General features: G+C 42.8%; 1 protein-coding gene across 2 annotated transcripts in view; it reads right to left on the bottom strand.

Annotated features, from left to right (window-relative positions):
• Positions 1–4,721: 4,721 nt before the first annotated feature.
• Positions 4,722–12,107, bottom strand: part of LOC141145233 (NXPE family member 4-like) — a 136,119-nt gene continuing 128,733 nt past the window's right edge. For both annotated transcript variants that reach the window (XM_073631742.1, XM_073631743.1), the window contains exon 6: positions 4,722–7,125. In XM_073631742.1, the coding sequence (XP_073487843.1) occupies positions 6,587–7,125 (539 nt within the window). In that variant the 3' untranslated portion in view covers positions 4,722–6,586. The remainder of the gene's footprint in view (positions 7,126–12,107) is intronic.

The raw sequence follows: 12,107 nt of genomic DNA, 5'->3' as shown, positions 1-12,107 counted from the left end.
ATAAACGGTGTTCAAATCACACATGTGAGGTATCGCCACAATCGTCAGAGCAAGAGCAATAATTCTAGCTCTAGACCTCCTCTGTAACTGTAACCTCGTAACCGTAAAAAAAATTTAAAGCGTCGCCTATGGAGATTTTTAGGTACAGTAGTTTGTCGCCATTCCATGAGTGCGTGGAATTATAAAGCGTGACATGTTTGGTATCTATTTACTCTGCATTACATCATCTTTCACATTATACAAAAAAATTGGGCTAACTTTACTGTTTGTTTTTTTTTAAATTCATGAAAATGTCCCTTTTCCCAAAAAGTTGCGTTTAAAACACCGCTGCACAAATACCGTGTGATATAAAATATTGCAACAATCGCCATTTTATTCTCTAGATTCTCTGCTAAAAAATATATATATAATGTTTGGGGGCTCTAAGTAATTTTCTAGCAAAAAATACGGATTTTAACTTGTAAACACCAAATGTCAAAAATAGGCTTAGTCATGAAAGGGATAAAGTATGAATGCTGATGATGATTCCTCAACCTTATATTTTTTAAAGGCCTTCTCCTTTGCTTTTATATGCATTTTTACATTGGAGTTAAGCCATCCAGGACTTTTGTTCGCTCTTTTAAATTTATTACCCAATGGGATGCATTGGCTAATGCCCTTTAATATGCTCTTAAAGCAAACCCATCTCTCCACAGTGTTCTTTGTTCCTAAGGTTTTATCCCAATTCATGCCTTCTAACAAGCTTCGTAGTTTAGGGAAGTTGGCTCTTTTGTAATTCAGTGTCTTTGTATTCCCCTTATGTTTCCTATTTGTGTGATTTATACTGAAGCCAATTGACCTGTGATCGCTGTTTCCTAAATTGCCTCGTATTTCCACATCCGTGATCAGGTCTGTATTGTTGGTAATCAGTAGATCCAGTAGCGCTTTATTTCTAGTTGGTGTGTCTACCATCTGAACCATGAAATTGTCTGCAAGACATTTAGGAACTGGCGAGCCTTAGACGAATGCGTGGTTCCCTCTGCCCAGTCTATGTCTGGATAAATTAAATCCCCCATTATGACATACTTAACACTTCCCATCCTTGCTGCTAATCCAACTTGTGATAGGAGATCCATCTCCCCCTCCTCTCTCAGGTTAGGGGGCAGAGGGAAGGAGCCTCCGCCGGTCTAGGAGGTGGGATTTCGTTACAGTGGCCGGCCACCAAACATTGCAGACCCAAGCTCCATGACAAAGCGGGAAATCCATGCTGTGCATAATCCAGGCACAGGTGAGTCTGCATTTGATTGGCACAGCAAGGCTGTATTTGATGGGCACAGTGAGGCTGCAATGATAGGCACAGGTAAGTCTGCATTTGATGGGCACAGTGAGGCTGCAATGATGGGCACAGGGAGGCTGCGTTGATGAGCACAGTGAGTCTGCATTGATGATGGGCACAGTGAGGCTGCATTGATGATGGGCACAGTGAGGTTGCATTGATGATGGGCACAGTGAGGTTGCATTGATGATGGGCACAGTGAGGCTGCATTGATGATGGGCACAGTGAGGCTGCATTGATGATGGACACAGTGAGTCTGCATTGATGGGCACAGCGAGGCTGAATTGATGCGCACAATGAGTCTGCATTGATGGGCACAGTGAGGGGAATTTTGGGTAAGTTCCCACACTTTTTTCCCTAGGACTTGACCCCTGATCCTGCCCTGATCAACTAGGGAATGAGCAAGACAAATGCATTCTAACAGCTGATCTCCGGCCCATTCTTTCACTATCTGGCAGCAATATTCTTTTTCCTCTGTCACTAGCAAAGTAAAGTGTATAACTTCCTCAGGATGCATTTTGGAACAAAATGACAACAGAGCTAAGATGGATTTCCTGTGCAGCCACTTCTGGTCAGGACTGGCCTTGGTGTTATGTCAGGAACAGGTGTGACCAGAAGCATGTGGACTTCCACAGAGAATATCAGGCACAAGTAAAGTGTAAAATATACATTTATTTAAGAATAAGTGAATAACATAAATGTAAACACACCTTTAATATACCAAAACTTTGTAAATCAAACCAGAAAGAAACTAACCAAATAAGTAGTGATACACAATGAACAACTGCCTAAACCAAGTATATACAGAAAACAGAATATGTGAAGCGTAGTCGTAACAGAGCCAGGGTCATACACGGGAGATCGGGCAGAGGGAGCTGGGAGCAAGACAAGACAGGGAGAGAGTAACAGGAGATGGAACAAGCAAGCAGGAAGAGATCAGGCTGCAGGGTCGGGGTCAGGGTCCAAGATCAGAATACAGGAATACTGGAACGCAGGTCAGGGGCACGTGGAGACAAAACACCAAGGCAAAAAGGTAGAGCATAGGCAGGGCTTAAATACACATCCTGCCACAACAGAGAACACACAGATCATGGTAGTAGCAGATAAGGATAGTTTTCACCCCCCTGCCTCCTCCTCTTATACATCTCACCTCCAGCTTACCAATCTATTTGACCTCTATATTAATATAAATATTTAATTGATAAAAACAGCATGGGAATTCCCCACAGGGGAATCCCGAACCAAAATTTAAAAAAAAAATGACGTGGGGGTCCCCCTAAATTCCATACCAGGCCCTTCATGTCTGGTATGGATATTAAGGGGAATCCCGGACAAAATTTTAAAAAAAAATGGCGTGGGATCCCCCTCAAAATCTATACCGGACCCTTCAGGTCTGGTATGGATTTTAAGGGGAACTCCGTGTCAAAATTAAAAAAGAAATGGCATGGGGTCTCCCCAAAAATCCATACCAGACCCTTATTCGAGCACGCAACCTGGCAGGCCGCAGGAAAAGAGGGGGGGACAAGAGAGCGTCCCCCCTCCTGGACCGTACCAGGCCACATGCCCTCAACATTGGGAGGGTGCTTTGGGGTAGCCCCCTCAAAACACCTTGTCCCCGTGTTGATGGGGACAAGGGCCTCATCCCCACAACCCTTGCCCGGTGGTTGTGGGGGTCTGCGGGAGGGGGGCTTATCGGAATCTGGAAGCCGCCTTTAACAAGGGGACCCCCAGATCTCGGCCCTCCCCCCTGTATGAAATGGTAAGGGGGTACAAAAGTACCCCTACCATTTCACAAAATAAGTGTCAAAAATGTTAAAAATGACAAAAGACAGTTTTTGACAATTCCTTTATTCAAATGCTTCTTCTTTCTTCTTTCTTCTATCTTCTGTCTTCTTTCTTCTATCTTCCTTCGGTTTCTTCCTCCATCTTCTTCTTCTTCTGGTTCTTCTGGTTCTTCATCCGGTGTTCTGGTCCGGCATCTTCCTCCGCGGCGTCGGCGTCTTCTTCCCTTCGTCTCCTCGGCCCCTCCGCACCCAGCATGGTGGGAGGCTCCCGCTGTGTGACGCTTCTCCTCTTCTTGAATAGAGGAGAAGATTTGGATGCCGCACACCGGATGTAGTCAAAAAACTTCACTTTATTGAAAAGATGGGATCATCAAAATAACAAGACTGTCATGCAGAAAGTACAGGTAAGCTGACGCGTTTCGCACTCAGGACTGAGTGCTTACTCATAGCTGTGTCCTGAGTGCGAAACGCGTCAGATTACCTGTACTTTCTGCATGACAGTCTTGTTATTTTGATGATCCCATCTTTTCAATAAAGTGAAGTTTTTTGACTACATCCGGTGTGCGGCATCCAAATCTTCTCCTCCATTCAAGCCTGCTTTGCCTAGCATTCAGCCAGCACCTGGAACTCTTCTGCTCTGAAACTTCTACTTACACCTGGGTCAGTGTCAGCCTGAGCGGTGGAAACACTTTCTTTGCTTGTCTGCATCTAAGGATACATGCTTCTCCTCTTCTGACGGTTCTTAAATAACGGAGGGTGGGGCCACCCAGTGACCCCGCCCCCCTCTAAGGCACGGTGACTTCCCTGTCCGCCACCTCTGACGTCACAGGGAATGCCACAGGGAAGTCGCCGCCAAGTCCCTGTGCATCAGAGTCCGGTCCCCTGCGTCCGTTATTTAAGAACCGTTAGAAGAGGAGAAGCGTCACACAGCAGGAGCCTCCCACCATGCTGGATGCGGAGCGGCCTGAGAAGACGAAGGGAAGAAGACGCTGGCGCTGCGGAGGAAGATGCCGGACGAGAACAACGGAGGAAGAACCAGAAGAACCAGAAGAAGAAGAAGATGGAGGAAGAAACTGAAGGAAGATAGAAAATAGAAGAAAGAAGATAGAAGAAAGAAGAAGCATTTAAATAAAGGAATTGTCAAAAACTGTCTCTTGTCATTTTTAACATTTTTGACACTTTTTTTGTGAAATGGTAGGGGAACTTTTGTACCCCCTTACCATTTCACACAGGGGGGAGGACCGGGATCTGGGGGTCCCCTTGTTAAAGAGGGCTTCCAGATTCCGATAAGCCCCCCGCCCGCAGACCCCCACAACCACCGGGCAAGGGTTGTGGGGATGAGGACCTTGTCCCCATCAACATGGGGACAAGGTGTTTTGAGGGGGATACCCCAAAGCACCCTCCCAATGTTGAGGGCATGTGGCCTGATACAGTTCAGGAGGGGGGGCGCTCTCTCGTCCCCCCTCTTTTCCTGCGGCCTGCCAGGTTGCGTGCTCGGATAAGGATCTGGTATGGATTTTTGGGGAGACCCCACGCCATTTTAAAAAAAAATTTATCCATACCAGACCTGAAGGGCCTGGTATGGAATTTAGGGGGACCCCCCCACGTCATTTTTTTTTCAAATTTTGGTTCGGGGTTCCCCTGTGGGGAATCCCATGCCGTTTTTATCAATGAACTTTTAGGTGTAATGTCGGACCGGCAATTCATTTATAGCCGCGAGTAGTTTTAAATTACTTTTTTTCCTTTGAAATGTCATTTTGCTGTCAGACTGTTCTAAACACAGGAAACATGTGCCCCTTTACAGGCATACTATAGACACCCCCCAGGTACGAAATTTAAAGGAATATTACACTTTTATTGTTTCACTTTAAGCATTATTAAAATCATTGCTCCTGAAAAAACGGCCCTTTTTAAAACTTTTTTTTGCATTGATCCACATCCCCTGGGGCAGGACCCAGGTCCCCAAACACTTTTTATGACAATAACTTGCATATAAGCCTTTAAAATTAGCACTTTTGATTTCTCCCATAGACTTTTAAAGGGTGTTCCACGGCTTTGAAATTTTCCGCGAACACCCCAAATTGTTCGCTGTTCAGCCAACTGGCGAACAGCCGATGTTCGAGTCGAACATGAGTTTGACTCAAACTCGAAGCTCATCCCTACTCACCACATAGGACAGGACAGATACCACACTCCCCAGCCTACACAAACACAGAACTGGTTCCAGGATGGAGTATCTCCCTAAGCATGCTGGGGTTTTTTTACAGAGGTCTTAATGAGCCCACTTACTTCAGCTGGGCTCATTAACTCTTCCCTCTTACATATTTTCCATCCTGGATGCAACCAGGTGATTTTACCTGCCTGCTGTCACAATATATGTATATTATATATATTAACTTTCTCCTGCACATTAGTCCCCTCACCCCCATCCTCCCACTGTATGTGGCCTATATATTAACCCCTTCATCTCCTCCTCCTATATGCTTGGTATTTACCAAGGTCCCCCTCAATCCCAATTCTTGTCTTCATTTTCATAAACCTGTGGCAAAAAATGAGGTCCCTTTAGAAAGGATGTCTACTTTCCAAAAATGAGTAATTTTGGGGGTGGTTGTACTGTCTTGTCATTTTAACAGAACGTAAAGAAAAACAGTTTTTTCATTTTTTTTTTTTTTCATTATATAGTAAAAAATATAAAACCCAGTAGTCATTAAATACCACCAGAAGAAAAGTCTATCTGTCTGAAAAAAATGTATATAAACTTCATTTGGGTATGGTGTTTGCATGATGGTGTAATGATCAGTCAAATGATCATAGCAGTGAAGACTTAAAAATGGCCTGATAATGAAGTGGTATTACACCATGGTAAGAAAACTGATCCACACAAATTTGCTTTTGGCCTGAATTGTCCTCAATTACAAAATGTGGGTGAAGGTTTATTGATATTCACTCACATTTAGCTATGGTTAAAATGCATTAAAGCATCAATTTATTAGAGACAAATAAGCAATTCACTTTGCAAAAGAACTTGCACCAGAGCTTAGTAAATATGATGAAGCTTCACTTTGCTAAGAATACTCAATCATGTTCAAAGAAAATAAAACAAATAGCATTTTTGCTTGTCCACAATTGGATTATAGAAGTAGTAGAACTTCATCGGATTCACTAAGCTCTGTGGCAATTTCTCTTGCAAAGTGCAACTTCCCTTGCAAAGTTAACAGTCTTTTTGCCTTTAGTAAATTGTCCCCAATACCAGTGCTAAAAAAAAACAATTAGGAAATTATAGGTATGTCCAGGCAGTGTAGTCAAAATCATAGAGCTGGGTTGAGACAAGAAAACAAAGCAAAGGGTGCCAGTGATTTTCAGCATTCCGTTCAGATTTTACCAAATGGCACAGTAGCTATTATAGTTACATATTCCTAATTCACCTCTAGTATGATGCAAAACTGCGAAAATAAAACTACAATGGCTAATCTGTTTATCTGACAGGTCAGCTACAGATATATGTCATCAGCATGTTGATCTCATTTCTCACATATGCTTCTGGAGGATGAATCTGATTGTAATTGAATGCAGTAGTCATGTCCCAACCATGTATAAAACCAACATTGATATCTTTAAAGATAATTTCCATAATGAAATAGTGAACATATGCATGGAAATCACTCATTGATTCATAATCTTCTGCCATCTCACTTGTATTCTCCGTCTTGATGATAACTTTTGTTTCTGGGCTTCTCAGAAGCAGGCGCTCTATGGCACGTCGGATATTGTACAGCCTCCTGATGTAGTGATGCACAGGGAATAATCTGAAATGTACCCCAATGTTGACAATAATCACAGTGAATGGGTTTCCTCCTATTAAGTCAATTTCACGTGGGGTGGTTCGCTCCTCTTTGAGGGTTGTGAATACAAGATGAATAAATGGCCTTGCATGACGTTTCCAAAGAACAAGGATATTTCTTTCAGTATCAATGCCTAAATGCTTTTGTGACCAGTGTTCTTCGTGGACATCGAGAAATTTTATGTCTAAAAAGACAAAAACAAATGTTCTTATACTGTGAATCTTTTGGTAGGCTTTGAAAACCTAAGTTATACAACAAGGTCCAAAAAGCATGTAAACAATGAGATAACATAGAAGCAGAGATAGAAGAACATCTTAAAATCCGCCAGTTCGCCTGATTTAACATATGGTGATCCATATACTCATAGATTAAAAATGGCAAGGTAAAATCATAGAAATTTTTTTTTCTATTCAGGCTGGGTTCACACCTATGCGAATTGGATGCGGATTTATCTCGACATCTCGTTTATCTCGACCAATAGCCATGCATTTTTATAGTGGAAGATGATTGTCGGTAACAATATTCAAGCTGTAACATGTAATATGTGTTTTATTTTTAATTTTTATTGGTAGATATAAATTTTGTATTTTTTATATATAACTGTATCTTTGTGATCACTGGAGGGATATTTAAAGTCCTATTATCTACTCTGTGTTGTTATATATTCTAAACAAAGATGATACCCTCACTGGCACATACACCTAGTTTTAATCTCCCACACATCTAACAAATTATTTTTGAAAATGACTTTTAAGTATTTATACATACTTACGCAGTAAAGCAGTAAATGCACCTTAAAACAAGCCTTCACGGACCTCTGTTGCCGCAGGCAATGTGGAACAGTTCATCCTCAAAGTTTACAGCAGAGCACTTAACTAATTTTCACTGCAGCTCAGCCACTTCTTTCCAGAACACCTTCTCTGTGTTTACATTAGAGAATAGATGACTGGAAGGCTGCCAATTCACTGTTGGAAGTGGTGAATTGGAATCTAGAAGCCTCCTGCCCCCATACCATATGAATGTGCTTATCCACAAAAACAAAACATAAATAGTAACTAAAACACATTTTTCCCAAGTCCTTTATTAAAAAATAAAAATCTTTGAAAAATGACCCATGATATAAATCCATCATCAGTCATGTTGTCCAGAGATGCAGATCCTTGTTAATCATGATAAATGAGGCCCACCTACTTTGCCAAAAGAAAAAAAAACACCAACCACTGACACAATCCTCTCCTGGCGACTGTTCACTATGAATAAGAGCTCCTCGTCCCACAGTGGAATGTAAACTAAGGGTCTCCCGGGTGACTTCATTGACTATGAAAATTTTTTTTTTTTTTTACATTTTTTGTTTTATTGTGTGAGGTCCCTCTTAACATCCATACCAGACCCTCATCAAGGATAAGGATCTAGTATGTAATTTTGTGGTTTAGAAAAGGTTAGAGTATCTCCTAGAGGGGGCGACATCCACCGGTAGCTCCTTGAAAGGGAGGTGTGGTGGATCTTTAAGCTCCACACAAGAATTCCCACTGGCATGAACCATAAGTGTGATGTGAATCTTTTTCTTAAGTAGTATTAACATTAACAGTTGTCATTTAAGGTTCAGTCTATATGATAGTTATTTTGAGTTGTGTAGTGTTTTTCATATATTCTCATACATTTTTGACATATTCTTTGTAAAAATTTTATTATATCTTTTCATGTGACAACACTGAAGAAAATACACTTTGCTACAATGTAAATTAGTAAGTGTACAGCTTGTATAACAGTGTAAATTTGCTGTCCCCTCAAAATACCTCAACACACAGCCATTAATGTCTAAACTGCTGGCAACAAAAGTGAGTACACCCCTAAGTGAAATATGGGCCCAATTAGCCATTTTCTCTCCCCAGTGTCATGTGACTCGTTAGTGTTACAAGGTCTCAGGTGTGAATGGGGAGCAGGTGTGTTAAATTTGGTGTTATCGCTCTCACTCTCTCATACTGGTCACTGGAAGTTCAACATGGCATCTCATGGCAAAGAATTCTCTGTGGATCTGAAAAAAAGCATTGTTGCTCTACATAAAGATGGTCTAGGGTATAAGAAGATTGCCAAGACCCTGAAACTGAGCTGCAGCATGGTGGCCAAGACCATGGAGAGGTTTAACAGGACAGGTTCCACTCAGAACAGGCCTTGCCATGGTCGACCAAAGAAGTTGCGTGCACGTGCTCAGCGTCATATCCAGAAGTTGTCTTTGGGAAATAGATGTATGAGTGCTGCTAGCATTGCTGCAGAGGTCGAAGGGGTGGGGGAGGGGGTCAGCCTGTCAGTGCTCTGACCATTTTCTGCACACTGCATCAAATAGGTCTGCATGGCTATCATCCCAGAAGGAAGCCTCTTCTAAAGATGATGCACAAGAAGGCCGGAACACAGCACGGATCTTGTCACAGGATGTGGGAACGTCATCTCGACTTTCTGATACCATGCTTTTCATTTTTATACTACATGTGAGTTGATCTTACGTTGTCTATTAAATTGATTTTTAAAAAACGACTGCACCCAGAGGCGCCTCTCCACTTGTGCTTGCCTTGCTAAAGAAGCTGTGGGTAAAGTTGATGGACTGGCCTAGCATGTCTTCAGACCTAAAACCTATTGGGCATCTGTGGGGCATCCTCAAACAGTAGGTGGAGGAGTGCAAGGTCTCTAACATACACCAGCTCCGTGATGTCGCCATGGAGGAGTGGAAGAGGACTCCAGTGGCAACCTGTGAAGCTCTGGTGAACTGTGAAGCTCTGGTGCCCAAGAGGGTTAAGGCAGAGCTGGAAAATAATGGTGGCAACACAAAATATTGACACTTTGGGCCCAATTTGGACATTTTCACTTAGGTGTGTGCTCACTTTTGTTGCCAGCGGTTTAGATATTAACCACTTCAAAACCAGGCACTTAGACACCTTCCTGCCCAAGCCAATTTTCACCTTTCAGCGCTGTCACAATTTGAATGACAATTGCACGGTCATGCTACACTGTACCCAAACAAATTTTTTATCATTTTGTTCCCACAAATAGAGCTTTCTTTTGGTGGTATTTGATCACCTCTGGGATTTTTATTTTTTGCGCAACAAATAAAAAAAGACTGAAAATTTTGAAAAAAAACATGTTTTTCTTTGTTTCTGTTAAAAATGTTTGTAAATAAGTAAGTTTTCTCCCTGAATGATGGGCACTGATAAGGTGGCACTGATGGGCACCGATGAGGTGGCACTGATGAGGTGGCACTGACGGGCACTGATGAGGGGCACTGATAGGAGGCACTGATGGGCACTGATAGGTGGCACTGGTATGCAGCACTGATGGGCACTTTTAGGCGGCACTGTTGGGCACTTGTAGGGGGCACTGATGGGTACTTATGGGTGGCACTGATGGTTACTTATGGGTGGCACTGATAGGTGGCACAGATGGGCACTAATGGGCACTGACAGGTGGCACTGATGGGTTGCACTGATGTCACTGATGGGTGGCACTGATGATACTGATGGGTGGCATTGCTGGGCATCACTGATGTGTTAGTACATGCTGGTACCAATCAGTGCAAATTTGTGGGCACTGATTGGCACAGATTGGGCATTCATTTGAACATGTGGATGCCCATGGGGTACATACCGGGCCATCCACATGTTGCCCCCTTCCCTGGTGGTCCTAGTGGCATCCCTGGTGGTCCAGTGTGGTCATCTGAGGGGGGGGCTGAGCTGATAAACAATCAGCGCAGACCCCCCTGTCAGGAGAGCCGCCGATCAGCTCTCCTCTACTCGCGTCTGTCAGACCCGAGTGAGGAAAAGCCGATCAATGGCTCTTCCTATTTACATCGTGATCAGCCGTGATTGGACATGGCTGATCACGTGGTAAAGAGCCTCTGCTGGAGGCTCTTTACCGGAATCGGTGGAGCTGTATGTCAGACTGACACACAGCTCCACTGATCGCCGCGATGCGCGCCCCCACGGGCGCGCGGCGGCTGTTATCCTGAAGGACGTCATATGACGCCCAGTCAGGATAACTGAACCACCGCCCGGTCGTCATTTTGCTATAGGCCGGGCAGAAGTGGTTAATGGCTGTTTGTTGAGTTATTTTGAAGGGACAGCAAATTTACACTATTAAGCTGTACACTCACTACTTTACATTGTAGCAAAGTGTAATTTCTTCAGTGTTGTCACACAAAAAGATATAATAAAATATTTACAAAAATGTGAGGGGTGTACTCACTTTTGTGAGATACTGTATATGATTATTTTCACTATTGGATATATTAGCATAATATCTGTCTTTTGCTTTGGTGTCTTTAATTTTCCTTTATTTTTATCTTTTGTATATTATTGTGTTTATATATATTTTTGATTTGGTTTATTTTTCCTGATGTTATAAATGCCCAGTACATAGTGTCTCTTTGTAGTGGTGGTTTCTTTTCAGACAGTCTTGCAATTTTAAATCAGTTTAAATTAGCATGATTGGTTTATTGCTTGCTCAGTGGGTGGGTTGCGCTACACACTATAAATAGTTTGCATCTCAGTTTGAGTTTTGTGCTGTGACCATGGCGGTTTTCCGAAACGCGTCAGTTCCTTGTACTCTTTTAACCTGTACTAATACATTTTTCATTTGGATTTGGTGTTGCCAGCTTTCTTACTGAATTTTGCTGATTGAATGTTGTCTGGAGGACATCGAAGCCAGATCAGCCGTTAGTGGACTCTATCCTATAGCTCAGGAGGTTCCCCTGCTCAGAGCACTGCATCTTTGTCTGTTTGATAAGGGTCTAGTATGTATTTCTAGAAGGAAACCCATGCAGTTGTGAATTGTCCCCATTAACAATTATACCAGATTCTCATCTAGGATAAGGGTGTGGTAAAAATGAAGAATGGCCACTTGATTTACAAACAGAATGAATCAGCCAGGAGAGAAGTGATCACAGACCCTCTGTTCTTAGCTGCAAAAGGATCTTAGACAGCTGTGGAAGGAGAAAAAACAGTACACTGGTCTTCCTGGTGAATGGCAGAGTGAATGGCTGTGCTGGGGAAGGGGCATATCAGCAGAAATCTGATCATTGGAGGAGAGCAGGATGAGTTTTCAGCACAGCTAGAAAACAGACCACGCTGTGCTCTCATGCCTAGTGTGGTCAGTTTTTAATAGGAAAGCAGCAAGACT

The sequence above is a fragment of the Aquarana catesbeiana genome, linkage group LG05 (assembly GCF_042186555.1).
Source record: "Aquarana catesbeiana isolate 2022-GZ linkage group LG05, ASM4218655v1, whole genome shotgun sequence".
Lineage (NCBI taxonomy): Eukaryota > Metazoa > Chordata > Amphibia > Anura > Ranidae > Aquarana > Aquarana catesbeiana.
Note: the sequence above shows the minus strand (reverse complement) of the source record. Positions and strands in the feature narration are given on the sequence as shown.